The sequence below is a fragment of the Anas acuta genome, chromosome 4 (assembly GCF_963932015.1).
Source record: "Anas acuta chromosome 4, bAnaAcu1.1, whole genome shotgun sequence".
Classification (NCBI taxonomy): Eukaryota; Metazoa; Chordata; class Aves; order Anseriformes; family Anatidae; genus Anas; species Anas acuta.
The window spans coordinates 44,711,466-44,738,274 of NC_088982.1; the positions used below are offsets into that span (position 1 = coordinate 44,711,466).

Genomic DNA, 26,809 nt, shown 5'->3' on the forward strand with positions numbered 1-26,809 from the left:
TGTCCCAGTGCTGCCTGCTGGGCCCTCAGAGGAGTTGCTATTATCACTGATGAGCAAGTAGCTCTGAGAGCTCCCCTTCTCTTCCAGCCTCCAGCTCCACCGCAGCACTTTCTGGTGCCAGTCATACGGATGTTGTGGAAGGTAGCCCACAGGACCCAGAAGGTTTGCTATTAATTTTCTGGAAATGAATTCATCTGCTAGTCAACTTGAATTCCTTTCTTTTGTTGAAAAAAATTAGCTCATGTGAAGACTGCCCTATAGCGCACATATCCAAAAGGAACAAAACCAAAGTAAAACAGACAATTTTTGCTCTCCTACTTAACCTTCCTGCCTTCCAACACCACTGTAATGCCTTTTCAAACAGTATTTATGAATGTAATTCAGTTACAGAATTTTAAGAGCAAAATGAAGGAGTACAAGGTCTATCTATCTCATGTAAGCAAATTTTAACACTGACAAAGCAATGGTCTTTTTCTCTGCCTCAGATCTCAGGAACTGCAAAGCTGTTGCAGCTGGTGCTTAGACATCTCCCTCAGACACCAAGCACAGGAAATTTCTGCCCAAACTGTTAGAACTTGAGAAAATCACACAGAAATTACAACAAATTTCTAATAGAAAAGCACAGTTATGTGCCAGCCTTCCACAGTATTTCCATCCAGTATCATTTTATATTTAAACAATTACATTTAAACATTCTGAAGCCCATAAAAATGCCAGGCCTTTCTGTATTTAAGAGTGGTTCTTTCAGACTTTATCCAGTAATGAAAAACAATCATCACTGAACAGAGCAGGAGTTATTCCTGTGTACTTTCTCTTTGGGACCTCTCCCACCTGGTCATCTTTCAAATTGGTTAGTTTTAATTAGAAGACACTGAGGCCTGTGCCCCAAACCAACTCAGAGTGAGTGCCCTCTGGAATGCCCTCCTCTCATGCTTTTCCTCATCTCCCTGTGGCATTTTTAGCTCCAACACCCATTCTGCTACTCGCATGTGTTGCTTAGAGAAAATCTATGCTGCAGCAGGTGCTTTGCAAGTGCCACAGCAACCTTTTGAGAGTAGCGGAGCTGGGTTTCATTTCAGGCTGTGAAGGATGTCCTGGGGGAGAGAAGGGTGCAAAGACAGGAGGGAAGCAGCTGCTGCTGGGAGCCCCAGGAAGGGAACCCTTTGAGGGCTGGCTAGAGGAATTGGGAAGCACCCAGACAGAGCAGGAGCCCTCAAAAACAGGTGAAGGGAAGTGTCAGCTTTTACAGCAGGTTAACAAGCTGAAAATGTGATGCACAAGGAATAATAAGAAAACAAGCAGCTTTGTATTTTGTGTAAGTATTACACTTCATATTAATAATGCCCTTTTAAACTTGCATTTCATTTTTAGCAATACACCAGTGCACACATTGAAAAATGGGATCATTGCTAGGTCTGTGTGGAAGAGAGCTTCAGGTTTCAGGAAAGGGAACACTTCATAAAAGTGCTGAAAAATATTTATGGGACTACCTGAACATTTCAGCTGGCATGTTTTTGTTTGCCTGAACTTAAACTCTACAATTAAGAGTTTACAATTAGTATGGTAGATAGAAACCCCTTGCTGTTACCATGCCGAGCAATTTCTCAAGACCGCTGTAGCGGTCTTGAGAAGGCAATTTACAGCACAACTAATAATTACAATGAACTGTGAGTAATTAAAGTTGTTAGAACAGTCATCGCGACGAACAACTGTTTCAGCAACACCAGATGTGCCCAAGACCCTTGCTTCCATATGTTGAGAGGGGTTTTGCTTCCCCACATCCTCCCTCACCAGGCTATGTGTGCGATAGCACTGTTAGCGTGGCTGTATTTTATGTTTGCTGTTGGGCCTGGGAAAAGAAGTAAGACATAGTGTGTATGTGGGGCTGCATGGTGCATAGGCCACAACGCCTTGTCGTGGGGGTTTCACTACCCAGAGACACACAGCACATGTCCTGCAGGTTCTAAAACCCATGGCTGTAAACAGAGACTCAAAAACAAGGCTGGAGCCAGCGGTGGTGGGATTTGAAGTATTTTTTAGGCTCTGTATTGTGGAAGTGAACAAATTTCAGCATTGCAAAGATATATCAAAGATACGGCAATTATATCTGTCAAGAAGATTGCACTTTCCACACAAAATATGAAATGGATGTGCACTGAGAAGTGTGGGCAGGGTGAATGTAGCTTGTCGGCAAAGCCTGGGCAATGCCACCTGAGGAACTGCAGCAGGGCCCCTGTGCCTTAACGGGCTGTGTGACCTGCACCCGCTGCAACCGGCAGCCAGCCAGGGGCGAAACCTGCCTCACCTGCCTACGAGGGCATACGATTTCAGGTTTTAAAAAAAAAAATAATTGAAAAAAAAATGTGGTATTTTAAATATTTGAGGTGATAAACTGCTTCGTGGTATTCAAACAGAGGTGGGTTTGTTGTATGGAAACTGCTTTATTCAAACGCGAGGCTCTATTTCTCGGCTGACTCCACAAGGTGCAGAAACCAGGATGTAATTTTACACTTTTTTTTTTTTTTTTTTTTCCTTTCCCCCCCCCCGCGGTTTCATCCAGCCCCGGGCGCTGCCGCTGACAGGAGGCGGCGGGCGGCGGGGTGCGGGCGGCGGGGTGCGGGCGGCAGGCGGCGCTGCGGGCTGACAGGCGGCTTCCCGGCGGCTCTTGCCCTGGCGCCCAAATCAAACGCAGCCCGGAGGCGGCCATGGTAAGCGGGGGCCGCCCTCCTCCTCCTCCTCCTCCTCCTCACCCCCGGCGCCGTTAGCGGGGCGAGGGGCGCGGGGCGGGCAGGGGCCGTTCCGTTGCGGCGGGTAACGGCCGCTGCCTGCCGGAGGGCGGCTGTGCGGAGGGGGCGCTCGGGGAAACACGAATAATGCGTTGTAAAACTATAGAAAATGAAGCTAGTGAAAGCAAATCCTGGCTGTCTGTGGGAGGCTGTATCCCAGCGTTACCGTGTCCTAGTGTTTCTGCCCCTTGCTTGTACTTCAGTCTGTGTTCTTTACAGCTGGGTCACACAGAGAGAAGAAATGAAAGAAAAACAGCTTTCAAAGCGTGACCTTGAAATTAGGAAGCTGAGTGGGAAATCTGAAGGCCTAGTACCTGAAAATGCACTTTATTCCTTTTCACATTAGTATTTACATTGCTCAAGATTAAATATTATAAACACAAAAAGCAAGAGACAATCATTCTTATCTTTTTAAGAGCTATTAATGGGAAGTTACTGAGAATAGGCATAAGTACACGTTTAATCACATTCAAACAAAATAACAAACTGTTTGGCTATGCCAGGAAACCTCGAGGCTTGAGCTTGGTTAGGTTGCATGAAAGGTGAGCTCCTAACTCACAGTACAGCTCCAGCACTTTAATATATGTTCATTGCAGGTGGGTCAGCTTGGTGTAACGGTTCCTTGTGAAAGGTTAGTGGTAAGGTATTTAAAAGGATGGCAAACATAACTTAGAGGTACATAGGTAGGAATTCTGAGTAAATGTTATTTATGCAGATGGCAGAATGTTTTTTTTTTCCTCTCCTGTTTTAGTCCAAGAAAAAAGGGCTGAGTGTTGAGGAGAAGAGAGCTCGTATGATGGAGATCTTTTTTGAAACAGTAAGTCACTTGATTAAAGTTGTCCTGCATTTACATCCAGTGGGAAGATAGGCCCTAAAAGGAGGTTAATTGTAGATGAATTGTGTGTATACATCTGCTTTTTGTTGATGCCCTGTGTCGTTGTTGTATAAATTACTGGGATGGAGCTGGATCTGTGTAACTTTGGACCAGGTGGCTGGTGGCATGAAGAAACACAGGTGTTGTTAAATGCTCAACGTGCTCATCTTTCTTGGGGCCAAATCTTCTCATGTTGAGTCTGTTACCATAAGAACAACAGTGAGAGATTAGGAAGGATCTTGCTGACTTTGAGAGGCGAGAGAAATCTCAGTGTTATGAGATCAGAGCAAGCCTGAAAGGTCACTGTGGAGAAGAAACGTGGAGATCCAAAAAGCAGACTTACGGGTATACCTGTGGGATATGTACAGTATGATGTTATTAAAACGTTTACTGTCACCTTTGAGTACTTGAGCAATGCAGTGCAGTGCATCTGGTGCAGACAGTCTAACCCTGACTCTGTGCCCTCAAAGGGGTTTTCACTCTAATTTTAGGCAAAATTTGGTGACTTTTTTTTGGAACAAAGAAAAAATTCTAATTCTTTTCTTTTTTTTTTTTTCTTTTTTTTTTCTTTTTGTTTCTTTCATTTTTTTTTCTTTTTGTTTGTTTCTTTTTTTTTGTTTGTTTTGTTACTCTAGAGACAGCAATAGTCTTTTTTTTTGTTGTTGTTTAAATTTCTCAGAATGCCTTAATTCTATTGAGGGATATACATCACATTTCCCTAGCAAAAGATAAACATTCAGCGTATTTCCTGCTTGCTTTTGTTGGCATTGATTTAGTGTAAAAACCATACAGGCTTAGATGGTGCTGTCATTTGCAGCTGAAGTATCTTTTGTGTTTTGCACAGAAAGATGTGTTCCAGTTGAAGGATATAGAGAAGATTGCTCCAAAAGAAAAAGGGATTAGTAAGTATTTACAAAGGTTTTTTCTCTCGAGCCATTAATTATTTTTGGGACAGGTCAAATAGTGTAATTTTTCCTGATTCTGGTCTTGGCTTGTTATTTTAATAGCAATGGGAAAAATATCTGGAAAAGCAGACAGTGGTCAGTGGTAGGGCTGCAGGAGTAACATCAACAGAATTTTCCTGTCATTATTTGCTAATGTTTGCATCACTTATATTGGATGATAGTGCCAAAATTAGAGATTACTGAGATGCTACCTCCAAACAAACCAAAACAAAACCTTAGTTCATTGAAAGTCCCTGTTAGACTTGAAACTGAAAGTCAGACACTGAAAACTACGAATTAGCTTGAAGTATTTGCAGCACTTGTGGATGATGGTAACTAGTTCCCTTTGTGGAACTAGAATAATTCTTTAATTGGTGAGTTGTACCCCACATTTGCTACAGAATGAACAATTCCTGCACGTATATAACGTTACAACAATTTTCTGTATTGGAACTGATTAAAATCAAATGCAAACTCTGTCACTCCTGAGCCTGTATGCAGGTGGGTTTAGTGCCTCTACTGCTGTTTAATGCTTTGGTAAGCATTGCAAAGTGAGATGTAATCATGGTCCTAATCAAGAAATTATAAGTTAATCCATGTTATAATTAAGATTGCAAGACAACTTTTCAAATGCCCCCTCACGCGTTTGTCACGCTATTGTACTGCAATAAGGATGTATATTTTGTGATAGCTGTGAGCAGTTTACAAACATCTGGTAGCAGACTGCATTGAATAGCAGCCTTTATGTTGAAACCGCTGATTTCAAAGGGATTCGTTCTTTGAAGTGAAGCATCAAGCATGGTGTCCTCTTGGAACCTTCCAGCTAGCTGACATTACAGTAAATTATTCATACAGATGACTGTAGATGGTGTCTAACTGTATTAATAATTCTCCATGGTTCTGTGGCAGTGCTGTGCAGTTCTAATGTGATATTTTTGTTTTTATTAGCTTCAATGTCAGTGAAAGAGATTCTGCAAAGCCTAGTTGACGATGGCATGGTGGACACTGACAGAATTGGAACTTCCAATTATTTTTGGGCTTTTCCAAGTAAAGCTCTTCATGCCAGGAAACGCAAGTTAGAAGAACTGCAGTCTCAGGTAAATTGGTTTTAAGGAAAGTACCTGGTAACCAGAATTTATTCTTACACCCTCTTGCTCCTCTCACTTGCTCTCGTGCACACACACCCCCACACACATAACCCTATTTTCCTGTGGGAATCATTTGGCAGTCAGGATAGGAGATTCTTTCTCGTTATCTTGATAGCACCCCCAGAAAAGTCTTGGAAGCCAATCTTGCTGGAGCTTGAGAAGACTTTTTGCCACTTGCTGGTGAAAACATGTTATTTGTGATGGAAAACATCATTTAAGGACTTCCTTTAAATAATTAGGCAACATATGCTTTTATGTGTCTTATATAGCGCAGGCCACCATGTGGTAATGTTCTGAAAGCCAGGAGAGGTCTGAAATGGATATCCCAAATCCATGTGGCAGTGGTTTCTACTTAGGGCCGTTGTTCATTCACATCTGTTCTTATTGATAGCTTAATTAGTGTGCACTTTTATAATCCAGTACTGCACTTTTATTAGGAGAGAAGAACAAATTGCTCGCTCATGTGATCTCCTGCAGAAGAGCAAGGCATCTTTTGTTGCAACACTGCTGTTCTTTTGATCTGGCTTTACTAGTTTTTAGGAAGTGTCTTTCTTGCTTCTCCTAATTGGAGCGGGAAAGCATCTATTCATCAGTTTGTTTGCAACTGGAGTAAATGATAACAAGTTCAATAAACTAGTTTTATGGTCTTTATTGTCTGCACAACAACCCTGCCAGCTTTTCGCATGCTTATTTAGGGTTATGTTCATTCATCAAAGAATTAGCTGAATTAATGGAAAACTATTTGTAGCATCTGGAAATTTTTACGCACACTTTTCTTCAGGCATAGCTCTGGTGTCATCATTGCTATTGTATGTCAACTTCAGCTATTTTGTTAGTGCTGCAAATTAAATGTATAAAAACATGCTTTTTTCCCCAACATGAATTGAAAAAGTATTTTGTGACTCTGAAGTCTTTTCACCAAGATAAAAGTAAAAAGTCTGATCAACGCAGTTATTTGGTAGCTGAAGTTCCTTCTTTATGCACAGAGTGTAGTAAGAACAGCTGAGAGGTAACCTTGTCAGCTGTCCCTGGCGATGCTGTCACTGTTTGTAAATCTTTCATGATTAAACTGGACGAGTCCATTCCACTGCTTTCTTTTAACCAACATAAGGTCATTTCCACTTGCCCTGGGGAAAATGTAGATTAATTACTGGCCTGCATGCTCTAGGCAGGCATCCCAAGGTGTTTTGTGTGTCTGCTTGTGTGGATTTGGCAGAGGGAGGGGAGTACCCGTACTCTGTCACATGCCTAGTGCATCTACTCCAGTTTTTAAGGTTAAGAATGAGACTTGCCAGAACTTTTGGCTCCTTTTACCATATTCACAGATCTGTGTTGCTTTTGTGAGCTGGTGATGTCTTCAGGGCTCTGAAGGAGGAAGCACTGTGGAAGGCTGCACTCCTGATCATCACTAACTGGAACTGCGTGGTGACAGCCTTCCAGGCAGGTGCTTTGGATGAGTTGAAGAGTGCTGCTTGAGATAGCTGCTGTGGTACAGTTTGGGTCATTGGAATTATTGATACTTTCATTTCAGGGTCTGCCACTGACTTGCTCTATTTTGGGTACCTTTCTCAGCATCACAGATGACCTGTTAGCATCATGGATATAAACTTCTGTGTACTTGTTCACCAAACACCCTAGTCTTGTTGAATGCCAATGGTTTGCTCACAGATTCTTTCAGGTTTTGATTGTGTGACACACTGTAGCCAAGTAGCTGAATGATGGAACTGGCATTTGTCTTTGCCCTTGGGTCCAGTCTTGAATTTTCAAGATAATTATCTTGAATTTTCAAGATAATTGATCAAGAAAGCCTCTAGCATACCATGATCAGTATCTTCCTTTGAATGCCTTGCAGAATGAACGTAACGTGTTCCACTGAAAGTATCCAGGGGTTGTCTACAAACATGTTGTGCTGCCTTAAATGTACTATTACGTTATTAAGCATAGTACCATCTATTGTTATGGTATTATAACAGTCATGCAGTTAGTGTAATGTTATTTTGTGGTTATTTCTGTTTAGAAATAACTGTGCTGATATAAACAGTTTCATAATACTAAAACTGTTGCAGTTGAAAGAAGACGTTTTGTTATCAGACCCTATTTGCAAACCCAAGTCCTACTTTTAATATACAGGCTTCCTGAATTTTCTTTAAAACATGTTGTAATTCCTTAAAAATGTTTTTATTCATTACCTTGCTTTTTTGATGAGAATGGAAACGTTTCAGTGTTTCAGGGGAAACAATTTCCAGTAGCCAAACCTTTCCCTGTTGACACAGTGGAGGGGTGGCACTTTCAAATGAATAGCTCTCAGAACATTTTTGCAAGATGATAAAAGATACTGTCTGTGGGCTTAACTCGGCTGTATTTAGTGTTTGTGTTATTCTCTATGTGAACACACTCACATTTCCTGAAGGGGTTTCTAAATCCAGTCACCAGGTATCACAAAACGTCCTGTCAGAACATGTGAAGCAGAGGGAAGGAGTAAGCTGTTGTACAGTTTCTGCTGCACGTTGCCTGTCTTTGATCATTCCCATGCACAGCTTGTGGCGTGCTGTGAGACGTGTTTTCTTTCTGCCTCTTGTCCAGATCACTTGTTTAACTGCTTCAGTTGGTCTCTTTCTTCAGCAGTTACAAGCTAGGATTGGAGTGCTTTACTTAAAGCAGAAGTTTAAAAATCCAGCAGTCTAGCTCATCCACAGTTAAGGCTTTAAAACCTAGAGGCAGTACCTTTGTTTGCTGAGGGCATGGGTAAATAGCTGAGGGAAAAGGGTGATTCCACATGCTGAACCAAGACATTTGAAAATAATGTGGAGGAACAGAACAAGCTACTTCATAACGCAAATTCTCCTGTTAATTTGTGGAGCCCGGGCCTATGTTTGACTAGTCAGGCCTGCTACAGCATCTTTTGACTGCAGACATTGGTATTGTATAACGATTTAACAAAGCTAAAGCTCATAGCTTACTGCATCTGACAGAGTATGTGATTGTGGGGAGTCTTGAAACAGAATTTTTGGTTCATTTTTTTTTTGTGATTATTGAGCCACACCCCAACAGAGAGACAGTAGCAGAGAGGTCTGACTCACTACTCCTAACAAAGAGTATGCCATGTTTGCCTGGGTGTTAAAAGTTACACCTCATGGTTGTTGTCTATATCCTTGGTTTTGTTATGTTTTGTTTTGTTTTTCTTTCCAGGAAGGATTTGTTATGTCTTTGGTGTGATCTCCTTGTGCAGAGATATGGCATTCAAAAACAATGGTTGAATTAAAGTTGTTTCTGTTGGCATAGCTCTTTTTTCCTCGTTTTTCAGCATGTTTTTCTGGGGCATGTGTTTGAATAAGGCTGCAAACCCCTGAATGGGACATAGATGGCAAATCCTGTGCTGATTTCATTAGGATTACGATCTTAGTGCTGTTCTCCAAACCAGAGTTACTCTTTGGGCTTCTTCCTGTTTTTCTGAAAAGCAATTACCACAAATACCCTTGCTTTGTGTAGCTTCTGCTGATTTTTTTTTTTTTTTTTTCTCCAACAGGTCAGAGTAAGAACTGCTTGGTAGGTCCCTATGGATTTTGGATTGATTTGCTGTGCAGTGGCACGGCTGCTCTTAAAGGTTTATGCCTTCCGCCAGATGCTTGTACTTCACCTCTCAGTTATGCTTATGCAGTTGGGAATTGAACCATCGAAAAAGACAGTGGAATCTGCATTTTGGTTAAATCAGATTGTTCTGCAGGTCTGGTTTATTATGGCATCAGTACAGCTATGAGATTGTGAAACCAGAGTGAGGGTGTGGATTGAGAAGTATTGTTTAAACAAGGTTTATAAGTGGAGAAATCTTTAATGGAACTCTACCTCTGTTGAGAGAACTGTGGAAGCTTTACTCAAGGGGTTGGTTCTTTTCTTCCCGTAAAAAAAGGTGGAAGGATGCAGTTTTATTCTTTACCAATATTCTCCTGGCAGTCAGTTTCTGAAGTTTTGTATTACTTATGTTCAATTATGTTTTGACAAAATGAGTTGTTTTTTCTTGGCTTAGCAATACTGGAAGCTCAGGGGTTTTGTTAAGCTAGCAAAGAATGTGACCTGTGCAGTGTAAGCAGGAAGATCATCTTCTGGTGAGGATTCTTCTGCCTTTTGTTGATTTCATAGCATGCACAAAATGAGGAGATTGGAGCTGAGTAGCTCTGGCATGTTACTCACAGTCACGTTCCATCTCAGTTGAGAGTTGGTAATATATCGCATACACACTGCATCTTGGGTTTGTGTGTTGTTCTGCTGGACGTGTTGCCTACCGAATGGATATGACTGCGAAGGATTCATTGCCTGCTGAAGATGAGAAGGCACATATGCAGCAAAACTCTGACAGCACTTTTACTGGGAAGGAAACAGCATATCAGTGAGTGAGGCAAACAGAGACCTTTCTGATGTAACCTTAATATAAAGAGATTCAGCTTAGATTTTGTTTTATTTCTTCTTCTTTCATTATCTATGTGTCTTTTAATACCTGTGCAATTTTATTGTCTGTTTTAGATAAGGTGAATTAATTCCTGCTTGCATTTTGCTTTATAGTGGCTTGAGTTAAGCATTAATTAACGTAACTGCTAACACTGAGGTCTTTTTTCACCTGAGGGTGGACCAGGCTGTGAACCACAACCCTCAGAAGCTGTAAGGAGCGTCCTATCTCTCCAGCACGTTGTCTACAATAGACAAAGTGAGGAATTCTCTACTTGAGCTGCCCAGGACAGGTTTAGTACTTACACTGCTGGGCTTAAGGGACCAAGTTCTTCAACAGAGATCTTTCTGTTGTTAGTGTTAACTATTGGCAGTACTGGAAATACCGTAATTTAGTAGTTTGGGGAAACAAGAAGTTTACTTCCTTTCTCCAGTCTGGTTTTATGACGGTTCATTTCTCTCTTCAGTTCAAAACAGTTTATTTCACCATTTTATTGTCAATCATTGCAATTTATTTCTCATAATGTTGCTTTCTTGTGGGTTCTTCTTTTATGTTCTTAGATTTTGCAAGGGCAAAATTCAACATGACTCTGTTATTGCTCCTGTTTTTTCTGAGGCAGAGACTAGGATGGTATCACCTTTTACTGCAACAAAGATTAATGAAAATCTTTTCAGAGGTGAATATTGGATGGACTTTCTATGCTGGTCCATGACCTCGGTTCAAGATACACGTGATCAACAGAGACTTGGGGAGAGTTTCTGGCAGTTTCTCTTTTTCTTCCCACTAAATATTGCATTGGGCAAGTGTTAGTTAAGATGGAAGAGATTAGTTGATGTTTCATTCCTCAAATCCCTGCCCTAGGGTTGGTAAGAGGAGGGATTTTCACTTCCCATGACTCATTTATTGAGCCTGGGGAAGAATTTAGAAGTCAGTATATCCTAACTCACTTTTGGCAGTTAGTTTAAAAAAAAAAAAAAAAGTTCTTCAGGAATGAACATGTTGAAATAGTGACTTCACATGTACTAAATTGTTTGTATTTAGGAACATTGAAATATGAAAATAGGGGATTTAATGCATTTAAAAAAAATACTTGGGGAATGTTATATTAGGAAGCGCTTTTGTTAGGAATGCGCATTGTTTGAAAATAGTTAATGGAAAAAAATAATCACATTGGTGAGTAATCTGGCTTGAGGCCTTCTGGATTATGTTTGGCAATTTAGCTAAAAGGAGAGAACCTTATTTATTCAGAATGCACACAGAAAATTTGGGGTTTGAACCACCAGCTAGTTTGGTTTCTATCCTTTTTAGCCAGATACCTTTTTCCTCCTCAAATATTGTGACTGGGTTCCTGCATGGAAGCTTTGCTGGATTGTGACCGCCTGAGGCCACTGGCTGAAGCGAAAGAAACCTCTGCTGTCCGCCTTGTTTTGGGCTGAGCAACCTCCTCCTTCCCCAACCAAGCGATGGGGATGTCAGCGTGCCACCACGCAGCTCTGAGGCTGATCCCTGGCTTCATGTAGCTGCAGGAGCTCAGTGCTGTCTGGCCTCAAGGCCTCGCTGCTGACCTGAGGTAACGCCCCGGCGGGCATGGCGGATGCCCTGTGAGGGGAATGGCCTCATGGTGCTCAGGTCATGCTGCTGACAACCAGGCCCCATGTACCATGGCTGGCATTTTGGCTTGGCCCGTCAGACCTAGAAGAAAGCTTTTTGTATCACTTCTCAGTGGTATCCCCAGTACACGCTATATTGGCCTTCAGCAGAGCCTCTTGGATCTCTTGTTCGGTTTTCAGTCTCTGTCAGCGTCTTTGAATGCAGGGTCCCCCTAGACGTACATGTGCAACACCTCTGGAATCCATGGCCCACTGCCCTTTGTAGGGCTGTTCATTTTGTTTATCAGTTTGTCATGTTACAGTTACTTGAATAGCTGTAATAAAATAAATAAGATAAATAGCTTTATCTTGAAGTTTGGTGAAATACCTTCTGGAAAAGCTTGGGTCTGTACTTTTAGTATGATTTTTATGAATGTTAGGATAGCATACTGAGGAATTGTCCTTTAAAACCAGTGATTTACGTCAGTAGTTTTGCAACTAATGTGTGCAAGTTATATTGGGAATGATTCATTTAGACATTTTTCTCTTATATGTGTGCTTATAATTTTGTTTTATTAAGTTGTTTTATTAAGTTGACTAATTTGTCCCTTTCCAGGAAAAATTAAAGTATAATTGTTAAAGAGTTCTCTATTTAATGCCATTATAAAACATACGCAGGATCCCAATGTGTTGATTAAGCAGTTATGGTAGTCTTTCAATATCCATGCTGGGCTTCCCTTTTTCCCCTTGTATTTGAGTGGATTTAGGATTCTACTTCCTAATTTATTTTTCTTTTTGTATTGGCCTGGCCATTTTGACAATTATCAGTCCCAGCCATCGGGGTGGTTCCATTCCCTTCTGGCCTACTTTTTTTTTTCCTTCTGTTTTTTTTTTTCTGGGTAGTGATGATTCTCCCAACAGAGGCAATTAGTGATTTTTCCCTATTTTCAGCCTTCAGGCTTTTACAGACCTATACATTTCCTTTGAAATAAAGGACTAGATACATAAAGAAACGTACAGCTGTGGAGCTGGTATGGTGTCTGTCTTGCTTCTTCATACTATCCAGTGGGCGTTGTAGCAGTAAGAAGTATCCTAAAAGCAAGTGCCTGAGAATCTGCGTCATCTAAACAGATAATATGTTGATTGCATTATGCTCATTCATCTGCTGATCCTGTAAAGCTTCTTCCCTGAATCAGTCTTCTGGAAGATGCTAATAAATTTTTCTTTGGAGCAGTTCAGGTTTTTTTCTCACCTATTTGCATCTTGCATTTTAAAAAATGTTGATGCCTTGAAATGATTCTGAATTTAGTAAGTCCTAAAATGTCTAGCAGAGAATACTCTTCTAATGCTGTAACTCATTAGAGCCTTCTGGATTATGTTTAATGGCATGCTACAAAGCCCTGGAGGGTATGCTTAGTTACTGCTGTCATGGCAGACTTCTAAAAATATGGTGCTCTGGAGGCTTCTGTTAGAATTAAGCAACCTCATAATTTGGTGTTCATTAGCAGAATTTCATGCTTTTCCTTTTACTAGCTGTTAATATGTAACTAGATTGATGGCAACTGTGCAGTGTAGGTTTTCCTTTCCTGCCTCCTTGGTGAGCATAAGCTAAAACTGGCATGATTTAAGAGCATTTTTTTTTTTTTCTGAGCTGGCTCTGTAGTACCTGTAAAGACTATAAAGTAGACTTAGAGGAGGAATCCTGCTCTATTAAAAGGGATGTCTTGTTACTGTGTCCTGGTAGTGTATGCTATATATTCATTCTGCTCTAATGGAGTAAAAAATACTAGTATTTTTTGACTGTGTGTTCTGTGAAACTGTGTTTTTTTCACGTTATGTCTTCACATGGTTTACCTTTCCTATTTGAAGAGGCTTGCACACAAGCTGCTGGCTCAAATGTATTCCTGATCCTGACATTGCAGTGAAACTGTTGATCTGAAATGCAAAGAAATTGGGAATAAACAGAGCGCTCTTTCCAAAAGCCTTATCAAATCTGGCACAGATGCACCCCTGTGCCTTGTATATCGTGAGTGACAGCTCAGCACATTAGCTGAAACCCAGCATCCTGAGAAAGTTTAAGGGCTTAGATGTTGTGTGCTGTGTGGCAAGCGTGAAAGTTTGCCTCTGCTCTAAGGCCAGGAGCATCCAGCCTGGGGATAAGGCAGATGCAGTACTGCCTTTCAAAGCTGGGTTTGATGGAGGTGGTGAGTTGTAATCTTATTTAATCTGAACTTTCACCTTCAAGTTTTGTCATTTGATTAATAAAGCGTATTTTAACTCAGAAAATGAGCACATGCAGAAATAAAATATAAGTGCATGATAGGATTTTTAAGTTTCACTTCATAGCATTTTTCTCTTCTGGAGGGGATGAAATAGAAACAATTTATTCACTGGAGTGTAAAACCAAATGTGTGAAGTCAGTTTGAAGCTGGGGGATTTTAGGGGAAAAGTCTTTCCTGACATAGACATGCAGCAAATTGTTGTTGAACACATTGTATTTCCATCAAAGACCATTCCTTGTATTTGGAATTTGAGATGACTTGGTTATCTGTTTGAGCATTGCTTAAAAGCTGTAAAATTGGAATAAAAAGTGAATATGCAAGGGTGCTGTCAAAACTCGGATATTTGATAATGTATTATACAGAGGCTTTTTATTTTACTGTTAATACCTTGAAGTAGAATTTCAGCTTTTCTAAAGTTTCTGGAATAAAGTTTTGAACTGTATCTTGTAATCTTTAGGCAGGACTTGAGCTGAGGGAGTATCAGATGGATATTGTGTTTTGACTCAGGACTCTGTGCTGAGTCCCTGAAGGCATTGTCAGCTGGTTAACCAGGATAGCAATTTTTAAACGCCCTTTGGGGATAAAATAGAACTTTTTTTCTTTTCTTACCCTTTGTTTCTATTTTCCTTTGAACAGACCTGCTAACAATCACTTTGCACTTTTTGGTTTAGTAAATGCACTAAAGCACAGTTACAAGCATCCTTCATGTCCAGATTATTAATGTTTTCTCTGTTTCTGTCAGTTGCATTGGGTGCCTTTTGGTTCTTTCAGCATGTCTTATTAGATCACCTGCATTTGTGAGGCAGGGTTGAAGACAGGCATTTCTCCTTGTTCTTTTTTTTTTTTTTCCCTTTTTTTTCCAGGTTGATTTGGCATACTTGGTATCTGTATCTGAGAGGACAGCCATCTGCCCCTCAGCTCATTCCCATTATGCCAGCTCTGAAAGCAGCCAGTGAAATTCAGTTCTTTCATTCAGCCTGCACAACTGTCTCCTTCACTTCTTGTGCATTAAAGGGGTTGGCCTGGAGTTTTTTTTGTTTTCGTTGCATAACCAGTACTTACCAAATGGTGTTGCAAATGAATAATGCAAAAACCAAAAACTCGTGGCATGACATCTTCTCTGAGTAAACTGTAACTTAACCTTTAAGGCAAATCTAAATGGATTTTCCATCTAAATGGATAGAAAATAACTGAATTAAAAAAAACACTTAAATGTACAGTGGTTTACTGTATATGAATGATCTTTAAAAGAACTGCAGTTAGCAATGTAAGATTTGTACGTGGATGGGTGAAGGTTCCATTGGAGGCAGAATGTGTCGTTGCTTTCTTCCATGTATGGGGCCCATTCAATTTTCTTTATCTGAAAGCGATTGCAGGCAGGACTCATCGTATACTCCACGGTACCTCCTGAGAACACAGCCATACCTTATTTACTGTGGGAGATACAGTTTTTATTAGCATGCCAAATAAATCAGGATTATAGGCCTAAATTTAATCTTGGAACACAAAATGGATTATGTTTGTGGGAGGGATAAGTACATCAGTATTACCCACATCAATACTAGTGCAAAACATATAAATACGGCTTATGAGTGCTCAGACTTAACTTTAGAGTTTTTATTTATTTATTTTTAGGATCTTAACAGTGCTTCATCAGACAGTTATATGGAGTCAGATATCTGTTCAGTTAGGTTCCCCCAAAAAACTTCACTTAGCTTGAGTTTCTTATACTTACATCGCTGCCAAAAGTTATAATCCAAAGTTTAGAAAAATACTCACTGATTACCTATATGTTAATTATTTTAAAAGATAGAACTTGCAGAAATAATAGCACAGTATTTTAGAAAAAGTATTATTCACTTAAAGTATTGGTGCAACAGCCTTTCATTTTGAATAGCAAATATAACTTCTCCTGGGGTTTTGGGTCTCCTTATTCTCCGGAAAGTTGTATTTATTCTCAATCTTCAGGAAGTTTTTGAACCAATTCTTTCAGAAGTTGCAATAAAGTTGAGGTAATCTTTTATGGTAAAATTTTCAGCAAGCATAAACAGAAGAGAATTCTTGTACTGAACATTTCTCCAGTATACCTATAATTCAGTGTTTAAGAAAAAAAGAAATATTTAAGTACAGAAATATGGTGGGCTGTGATTCACCTTTTTTTTTCTAAAATCTGCTGCTAATCTCTTTTATGGTGTTCTCTTCCTGTAAAACTCTTACTGTCTATTCTTTGATTTCTGGATTAAGTCTTCTTATTCTGAGTTGCTTTCATCTCTATGCTTACTCTTGCCTGTATTTCTTTAATTATTGCTGTCTCCCAGGTGCTTCTCATAGTCTCCGAGCCCCAGCAACCATAGTTCCCTACTTCATATTGCTCAAGTGACTTGTAATGACCTTGGTTAAGACATTAAATGTTCCTTTTCTCTTCCTTTCATAATCATATTTAAAAAAAAAAAAAAAAAAAAAGGAAAAAGTAATTTAGTTGTACTTGTGTTTCAAGTATATGCTTCTCTAGAAGTGCGTAACGTCCCTGACACAAGACCCAGTGGACCTGGGGCCTGCCCCATCTTCACTCGTGTATGTGCAAAATGGCGTTTCAACAGCGGTGTGCCTGCGGCCTGGGAGCAGGGCAGGAGTGGCAGGGCTGCAGGTCGTGGTGGATGCTCTCTCTACTCCACTGGCAGCGTGCTAGCAGCGTGATCAGCGAGCCTGACGTTTACTTCTGTGCGTTTGGAGGCCCTGGCAAGAATTGATGTAAAAAGTAGTTGTATGTTTATTTTGTGCAGTACTTCAGAAAACAGTTCTGCACGTCAATGTGCCTTTCTGTTTTTTAAGTTTTGTTGTTTTAGTCAACAGCAATTGCTGAGCGGTTGCTTTTAGTGGAGTGCTGCGCCTTTCTTTTAACACAAGGCGTCTGTTTTCAATATTTTCAGATTGTGCTTTGGCTGTTAATCTTTGCATTTTTACTCTCTCTATGCTATCAGTCTTTTTTTTTTTTAATCTTTCTTTAAAATCTAGAGGAATGCTTTGAAGTACTTTCTCTCCATGCCTTCTGTCAATTCCACTTACTTTTTCAGTGGTGAATTAGATTTAACATAGGACAGAAATATACTGCTCTGCTGCAAATGTCACCCCGAAACTCTCGGACCACATTTCTTTAAGCTAAAAGCAAAGAGTGCTTGCCTCTGGCCTGAAACAAAGCATAGAGAACTTCAAAACTCAAGTAAATAGTTTAGCAAAGTTATGAACAATTAAAAAATGGATGTCTTGAATTCTTCTGTAGTGCCACAGTTGAGTGGTGCACACAATAGCAGTAGTTTTTTAAATACCATTTTGGGTTGAGTATTTTGGCCAGGAGAAAACTAAGCGTCTGATATTTCTCCCTAAGACCATAATGACAGTGGGATAACATCTGTGAACACTCTCGGTGGTTAGCGTGCGAGACCTTGGTTTGATCCACATCCAGTGTACATACAAGGGCCTGCGTTTGCATGGCTGACACCAGGTTTGTAGATACTTTAAAACGCTAGGAAGACAGGCTACATGCTTGGTGGGACACCGGTGGTTGCAGTGGTTGAGAAATGAGAAACCAGAAGGAATACAACCAACAAAAACATTTGCTGGAGAATAAAATACCAATAGTGCGGAGCTAGAGCCCTATCAGGCAAATTTGGAGGAGAGAGAGGATTGAAGCCTGCTGCTATTGTGTGTCAGGGTTAAACGTTCCTCTTCCAAATGTACATCACTGACTTGCCACAGTGCAACCCTAGCAATGGTGCGTGCAGAATGTATTATAAATCGCCTGTGCACATCTAATCTGTATCCCTTGACACAAACCAGACCCCCAGGCCTGTGATGGGGGTGATGGTTATCATCAGCATGTAGCACTTAACATGTGCAAACTGCTGCACAAATGTATAGCTAAATGCTCTGAGTCCCTTGCAAAGCAGGAACGAGCATCCGTCTGGGGGACTTGGGATTGAATTAATGTCAGGGCTAGGCCAGTGGTCAGTCAATTGACCACAGAGGTCTGTAAAATTAAAGGAATGGCTTCCCAACTCTCCTCTATTATAAATGTTAATTACCTCATTTATCTTCCTTCTTGCAGGTTCCCACCATGTTTTGCAAACACTGAAAATACTCTTGTGGAGATTTTTTTTCCCCTTGACTTTTTTTACTTTCATTATTTAGTCTTGTTCTCCCCACACACTTGTTTAAACAGCTTTCTGTGAGCTGACAGTTTTTCCTGCTTTCTTGTACCTTGCTTAATCGTGTGCTGGTTCTGAGGAGGTCTTCATGAACAGACAGGCTGGAGACATGACACTTTACAGTATAGCAGAAAATCTTTCTGCACTTATTTCCACATCTGATGAGTTACACTTGTGGCAGAAGGTTGTTCTTGTGTCAGACCTGACACATGTAGAGAGGAGGTAATAAGTAGCTTTTCCTCCAGATCAATCCCACAGCTATTGGCAGGAGTAAGACTTCTCTCAGGGTGGTTAATGTTCCTTGAGAAATTATTTGTCAGTTCACTTGAAAAACGTCTCATGACTACTCCAAGGATTGAAATCTTCCATCTGCTACTGTGCTCCTTTACAATCAGACCTTTCTACAGCTGGTGAGTGGGAAGGTGAGTTGCTTTATTTGGCCAGATGTGATCCTCTGCTAACATACATACACAGCATTTGCGAATTCTGCCTTTTTTTTTTCTTTCCATTTAATGCCCTGTAACCTGTCATATACCATTTGCCCTTACCTGTCAGTTAAGTATCGTATCATCTGTCTTCATCCTTCCTCCATCTGACTCCTTTATCCTTAACTATCTTTTTTCCTTTCATGTGCAGTTATTTTCAGCTGTGTTCTTGCCTTTTTATCCAAGCCTTCCTGTTTCTTCCATCCTCACAGATTCCTCACACAGACCCTGGCCATCTGTTCTTCGCCCTTTGCATTCTCATCCTATGTTTGGTTTTTTTCAATCTCTCTTCTCATTCTGCAGTTCTTTCCCTTATCTTTTATTGTCATAGGAACACCCACTATGACTTCTAAATAATCCATAGAGACCAGGGGGTTCATTTTATTTTGTAAAAAGAGAACTTCTAGAATTATCGATAGTGATTTATATATATAGTGATATATATATATATAGTGATATATTTATATATATATCCATGAGAGAATAAAGCAAAAATCTTCAATAAAATTGTATAAAAAATATCATTGCTTTTAGGCTGAGGAAGGTCTTCCAGTCTTGCAGCACGGTAACCTTGCACATTATGTAGGTCAGAATCTAGTCCTGGCAAAGAAATTTCTGTACATCTCAGTGCTTATCATTACTGTCTCATAATTAAATGTTCTGGAATATGGAGGACCAAGAAAATAATGAGATGCCATACTGAGGAACATGCTTTCAAGCCGGTAATCAGATTGTATTATTTTATTGCATCTCTCTGAAAAGTTTTCCTGTGCTTCCATCTTAGAGAATGCAGATTTGTTTTTAAAGAACCTTATGAATATGAAATCAGAGGAATTAGCTTTATGGCTTTCATGTTCCAGAGAGCACTGTCTTTTTCTTTGCACATGCAAAGACCTAGATAAGCTCTTTGGCATTTCTGCTTCCTCTGTGAGTTTAGTTCCAGACAAATTCTTTGTTCAGAGATGCTGAATGATGTGTGTTTTGGTATTTTTCTTCCTTGGGCTTCATAAACTGCAAACTACACCTAAGTGCTTGTCCTGTGCTGAACTGTGTACTTCTGCCTGGTAAGACTTAATGTGGGCACTAACACATTTAATTTTATATGAATTTTGTGGAAACCCCAGAAAGAGTACTGTTTAGCTCCCCACCAAAATTAAGATGTTGGTGTACTTCAAGCCACAGACTGAAACCCACATCGCCTAGGTGGTTACTTTCAGTGGTGCAATGAATAAACAGCTGGATGTATTTTTCCCCAAATAATATATGCATTGCCATTCATCTTATAACACATGCATGAACAGATACTTTTCCAGAAAGAGGAAGTAGTTTTGAAAAATTGAGGTACAGAAGAAACGCACAGACCCTTCCCCAAACCAAGTGAACTGCATTTGGTCTGGAGCCTAATCCATAGAGCCCACCAGTATGGGGTTTCTTTTTACCTTTATGTCTGATACCTAAGATTTGACAATAAGGTCTGCCTCATACTTTTCATGCATTTATATATAATACGTATTTCTGAAAATGCATACTGAACATAAGTTTAAATAGAAATTGAATCGTGGCTATAGCTCCAAAGCAGCTCTGTTTGCGTTGTACAAACAAGTTGAATTCTTGTAAGCAATGTAGTCCACCCAGAGAGGAGCATGCTGCAGAAACGCTTCTTCATGTAAAGACTAACATGGTCTTGGCATTCCAGTTGCATGAGGATATAAATATGATTAAATCTTAAGGCTAGGGATTGCAGGAAATGTTTGGGAATGCCCTTCCACTAAGCGCGATCCTCAGTGAGAAAGGGAACATAGAAGTGGAGGCCTTGTGAGAGTTTGGGAGGAAGGCATTGCCATTGGAATTATTTCTATTTCTATTTTTTTCTTTTAAGAATGAAACATGGGATCTCAGAACCACCTCCATCTTCCTTGCAATTAACCTGGTATACCAGTTTTCTTCCTGACTGATACGCAGAACATCAAAGTTAAGCTGAAGAGTTAGTTCTTACACAGAATCCCAGTGTTTCCTTTTTGTGTGTGTGTGAGAGGGGGTTTCAAATTAAGGAATTGCTTTCCAAACTACATATTTGTTAGAACTTTTTTGCATTCTTCTTCATCTTGTGTGGTATTTCAAGAAGCTCTGGCTAATGCTGAGTACTGCGTCCCCGAGGAGCCGCGGGTGAGTCACGCATCCGGCTCAGCTTCCAAAGTGTCCCTGGAAAACGTCCAACTAAACTGGTTGGACGTGGCGCAGGATGGGCGGCAGGTTAATTTGAGAGAGATCTCTCGATAACTGATGTGTCCTGGAGTGACAGGACCATGCAGGGAGCTTTGTACCAGCCTTGGAGATGGGGTCTTCTCTGAAAGGTGCCCCGGCCTCACTTGGGAAGGAGGGCAACTCAGAAATCTAGCCATAGGAAAAGGGGCCATGGTTTTACATGCCTTAGAGCTATGGAGACTTCTATTCACCAGTATGCAAAAAGGATTGGGGCAGTGCCAATGGCATAGCAGAGTTGGGGAAGGCTGGTATCAGCAGCTGAGCAGGTGGATTTGCTACAGCTATTGTCACCCTGTCTAGGGAATAAGGGAGTGGCTATGGGAGAGATTAAAGGGCTGGAAATGGATGAAAAGAAATTATCTAGTCCAAAGCCTCCATGTCATGGAGGCCTTTGCATAGAGATCCCAGACTACAGCATGAAACAGGATTTTGGTCCCATGCTGAACATGCAGCACGTAACAAGATTACGTGGTGTGGGAGTAAAAAACTTGCTTCCTGTAATTGTTTTCTGTGGATCAGAGCCCCAGACTTATATTTGTGTGGTTTTGTATTTATTTTGAGTTTATTTTTATTACATGTATTATAAATATATATATATATAAATGTATGTACTTGAAGTGTATGTTCTATTTGTTTTAATATTTTCTCTATATACACACTTTCATAAGTATGCTTAATATATGTCACTGAAATAGGTTGATTTTATTCTTTGTTTCTTTTATCAGCTTGCTGAAAGCAGTCAGAAAAAAGAGGCTCTACAGAAAAGCATTGAGAAATCAAAAATTGGACGTGAAGATACTGTAAGTTGCTTTGGGGGTGGAGGCGATCCTATTAGGGAACAGGATACAAGTATTCCCAGTTTGCAAATAGTATGAGTTGTTGGAAATCCATTAAGATTTTGAAGTACTGAAGATGAGGAAGGGAGAAAAAAAATCGGATGTTCCTAAATGTTAAATTCTTCCTTATTTGGTCATGTACTACTGAGGAAAATATTGACAACTGGTGCTCCAAGGCTGAGAAAATGAGACTGCTTGAAGTCTGGTAGTTTTCCAGTTTTTTTCAGATTTAAAGATATTGTTAAACTTGACCTACCCACAGTTATGTGCCAAAGTTGCCAATGGTTGCTGAACTGCCAAATCTAGTAACTGTGAATTTAGGAGTTGGGTTTTTTTTTTTGTTTTTTTTTACATTTTAGTTGTAATCTGGATTTCTAATTTATTATTCTGAGAAGTCAGTTAAGCTTGGTGCTCTTTGCATGCTGAAGCTGTTTAAAATACATTGTAAAATAATATGTAGGCTTCACATCTAACATGCATATGAAGTAGTATGTTAGAAGAAAATCATATGGTACTCTAGCTGCTGATTCGTTTTGAGATGCTTAATGTAGACTAGTTTAAACCTCCGATATGTAAACGCATAAACAGGGACGGACAGAAGTTTTCATATAGGATGGAGTTTTGCAAGAAAGAGCTATATCTTAGAATCCAGAATGTTTTGTAGAAGCACTCTGAACTTGACCATAATCAGTGAAACACAGGCAGGTTTCTCATACAGCTGTGCTTGTCAGGTTTCCAGACGGACTTAGAGGCTTGGGCTTCTCCACCATGCGGCCTGACCTTGTCACAGGAAGCGACTGGTCCTGGAAATCCTGTTTTGCCTGATGCTTCCAACACCTCAGTTCCAGATTAAACATTCGGAAAAAGTCCTGAGAAATCTAGATCACGATGTATGTCTGAGCAGCTGGCCTCCATACCCCAGTGTCTGGAAGCCTTTGATTTCCTTTTTGCGTTTTCAGAATAGGCTGAATCCAGGCAGAAGCTTTGCAAATGTGGAAATTCAAAAATGTTTCAGACTGCCAGGCTGCTGTGGAGATTGTCACTGGATAAAAACCTGACAGTTTACAAACTTGTTACCTGTCTGTCTGAGGCTGCCTGGTGCACTGGCATGAGATCTTTGAATATCCCAGTCTTCAGCCAGGTCCAGAGGTTGGCTGTAAGTACAGGCTGAATTTGAAATATGTGCTGAGTTGGCTATGGGAGTGCTCATGCTGAGTCAGGTGTCTGCAGATATTATTAATCAGTAGAACATTTGAGGTAGATAGGGTATGCTCTCCCAGGAAAGACTACCGTGTCATAAATATTTGAATTTATTTTTGAGACTACTACAGTTGAACACTGGAACAAACACGAAGAAAAATACATTACCATGGCATTCATACATAATATCCAGATACGTGGAAGTGCAGTCTTTAATGACAAGACCAGTGATCTTAAATGTTCTTTAACCTGAGTTTGTTAAACCATTCTGAGTTCAAAGACTGTAGGAATTTGTTCTTTTGCTTATCCATTTTAACCTTATTGATACTGAATACAAACAGGAAGGAAGAAAGTTGAGTGTCACTAAGAGTTGTGTGTGCATAAAATGCTCAGTTGGTTCGTTGATGGAAAGCAGTAGTGAAAACAGCTTTCAAATTTATATCTTTTTATTTTTGAAAAATGTTCTCTGCAATAATTTGATTTTTATTCTTTTTTTTTTTTTTTTCTAATCTCCCAACGTGCTTTGAATCCTCAGGCAGAACGTGCAGCGCTGACAGAGGAACTTGCAGCCCTTCGGAAGAAAAAAGAGCAGCTAAAGGCAGAAATAGACAAATACAGAGAATGTGATCCAGACGTTGTTGAAGAAATGCGTAAGTCAATATTGTTTGAAGTGAACTTTTGCATGGAAAATGTCTTCACGTTTTTAGCTTAAAAGCTGGTGTGCAGAGATAAGCCAATGAATAGCTGCTTTTTTTTTTTTAATCTGTAAGCAATAAAATACAGGTACACTGACCATTTCTTTTTGTGTTCTCATACTATATAGGGTGATTTTTTTTAAACTGGTATTTACGCTGCCAACAACTGAGCTGTTAACAAACAATCCTAAAATTGAAATAATTCTGATAATTATGATTAACGCCAGGACCGTTTTTTCTGGTGCCATAATAATTCTGTAACTGAATCTTAACGTGTGTGGCAAGTATTCACTGGTTCCTATTTACCTTCAATCCCATACTGACACAATAAGATACCACTCTATTTCCATTGTCTTTTCTATTTAAAACATAAGCATTTCATTACAGACACTTAATTTGTATTTATATTTAAGTATGTCTTTACACTGTTTACTTGATGTTTGTACTTTCTGAAATTGTGGGGTTTGGTTGAAGTTTCTAATTCAAATAGAATACAAGGAATAATGAGTGACTGTAATATTTAATACAGAACTGACCAGTGAAATGTACTTAATATTCTGATCCTTAACATGAAAAATGAAAAGCATGCATGAAATTTTATTGAATTTTCTCTACTTTCATGTTTTATTTATTAGGCTCTTAGGTTGCTACCCAAACACCACTGCATATTCAATTGCTCTAATACCAAAATGCCAGTACGGTGATGAGAAACCGGCACAGACCTTTTTTGAGGAAAATACATGACTAAATGTTTTGCTTTCCTTATTTTTCCTCCTCCTTAAAGTCCAGCTTTAGAAATGTGCTGAGAGAAAGCCAGGAACATAAACAATTGGCAGCACACCCTCCAATTGGACAGCTATTCTTTCTTTAGAGGGGCTGTGACATTTTTCATCAGCTGCATTATCTTTCCCCAAGGATGTAACGGTATGAAAGGGAATAAGCAAACTCGAGACCTGAGGTTACAGTACTGTAAATCCTTTGCTGTGTGCTCTCCTGAGGAGAAATAACAGACACATTCCAGCTGTGGAAATGAGTAAATTTAGGCAGATACCAACAGCAGAGGATTCGTAGTGCCAGGTATTGAAAGTGCTGAGGTATCCTTACAGTAAGCATTGGACTGAAGGTGTTGAGGAGCCTCTTTTGAAGCAGTTGCCACGAGCATGTGCGTAAATACTAGGCACAAGGGAACAAATCACAGCCTGAATGGCAGGACACAACTGCATTAGCTGGCAACATGGGGACTAATATCTGAAGAGAGGAAGAAATGTAATCGTTAATTACTCCAGGCACATCCTTCTCTTCTTTGAATTGTGTGTAAGGTTCACATGAGCTTCTGCAATGGAGGGATGGAGCTCCTGTCTAAGGGAGCTGGTTTTGTGAGCCTTGTAGGGCTACACAGGGGAATGGCATTTCCAGGGGAATGTACAGTAGTGTTCTGAAAACAATTTGTCCCTGACCTTCAATTAAAAAGCTGGTGCTTTGTTATATGTTTTATCAGTCATTGTTGCACTGCCTAAATTTGCTAGCAGTGTATAAATGGCTAAGTGTCAGTTTGGGGGAGTTAATGTGTTTGTCAAAGCTGAATGGAATTTCACAGGATTTAAATAATAATGGTAATGATGGGTGGGGGATGGGCATGAGACTTCTCTCATTCCAGAGTGAGGGCAAGTGCAAAGGCAATAAAAGATGCAGGAAGTTATAGTTTTTAGTATAAGAAGATGTAAAGAATTTCAGGCAATTGAAGGTATTAATTTAGACATAAAAGTTACCACTGCTGTTTCCCCGAACAACCTTATAATCACAATTATTTGTTCAGAGATTTTTAAAGCTTTTTCAAATTGCATGAGTGATATGTATTTTTCCACTAGCTATACAATTGCAGTAACTTAATCCTTATGATTATTTTTGGTTGGATCAACGAGTGGATTCCTAAATCTAAATTAATTTATTTTCATTTTAAGTCAGAAATCAGAAATGGCTGTTAGGTTACATAATGCACTTTTTAAGAGTTGGATTGTTCAGAATAATATGTTTTGTAATGGGCTGTTGGCATATTCTACATTTAGGTTTTCTCTTTCCTTCCTTAAATGGCTTTAACCTCTAAGGAAATGTTCCCGATATTTAGTATAAAATTTCACACTTGTAACTTCCAATCCCGTATCACAGAGCAGCCTTGATTTTCTTGTAATATTTTAGGGGTATGTCAAATTATCTTCTGATTTCAGTGGCCTTCTAATTTGGTGAATGCTTTGCTGTGCCTTTTTAATTGCTCTTTCCCTCAAAAAGTATTGCAGAAGCAAACCTGGTGGTGTGTGTTAGGTTTACATACTACAGCAATAAGCCTCATTAAAACACACACCAGCACGTGTATATGCACAGTAACTCCAAGGTTAAAATGAAATTTGGATGATTTGTAGTAAATATCTAAAGGCAATGAAAGCCGAACATCTGTCTTGCTTCCTCAGTCTTGGGATGAGAAAGTCGTGCTTGATGATGTAACTAAATATACTAGAATTCACCAGGGAGCAAACTAGAGAACTAAATAATAACTCAATTTTTTGCTGGCTTTATCACTTGTCCTTTTAATATAAATAGCAAATGGTTTGTTATATACTTTACCTTAATTTCCTTGGCTTTTGTACTGGAGAGCTAAGGTATAAACTCTAATTCCTACCCAGGGTTACAGTGCTTGAACACAGAACGTCAGCATTTGTGTTTAAACAACTGCAGTAAATGGCAGCAGAAGCAAGGTTTAGGGACTGGCCACTAGAGGAAGCTACATAATAGTCTGGTCTTGTAGATGCATGGGTAATTCCATTTTACAGGTAAAGTATTGTAAAACTACATCTAAATTTGCAAAAATACAGGGGTTTCCTTTTTTTTTTTTTTAATGACTCTTGTAGCTGGAAGCTTGTGTTTGACCCTTGAAAATGTTGTTTAAGCCACCTAGTGTAATTTAGGATTGAGCTATAGATCTTTCCTCAACATTACAGGCAGTAAAACTGACAACAGTCATCGGCAGTAAAAACAGAAGTTCTGGGATTTTATTTTTCTGTGTT

The 26,809-nt window shown here is 39.7% G+C and overlaps 1 protein-coding gene across 3 annotated transcripts in view; it reads left to right on the forward strand.

Annotated features, from left to right (window-relative positions):
* The window catches only part of MND1 (meiotic nuclear divisions 1), a 213,689-nt gene that overhangs the window by 172,408 nt on the left and 14,472 nt on the right, over window positions 1-26,809 (forward strand). The window contains exons 1-6 of one of the 3 annotated variants that reach the window (XM_068681000.1): window positions 2,548-2,708; window positions 3,538-3,603; window positions 4,505-4,562; window positions 5,553-5,701; window positions 21,745-21,819; window positions 23,591-23,705. In XM_068681000.1, the coding sequence (XP_068537101.1) occupies window positions 2,706-2,708; window positions 3,538-3,603; window positions 4,505-4,562; window positions 5,553-5,701; window positions 21,745-21,819; window positions 23,591-23,705 (466 nt within the window). In that variant the 5' untranslated portion in view covers window positions 2,548-2,705. Of the gene's footprint in view, window positions 1-2,547; window positions 2,709-2,858; window positions 3,092-3,536; window positions 3,604-4,504; window positions 4,563-5,552; window positions 5,702-21,744; window positions 21,820-23,590; window positions 23,706-26,809 lie in introns of those variants that run through there. The other 2 variants (XM_068681002.1, XM_068681001.1) reach the window with 2 other exon arrangements.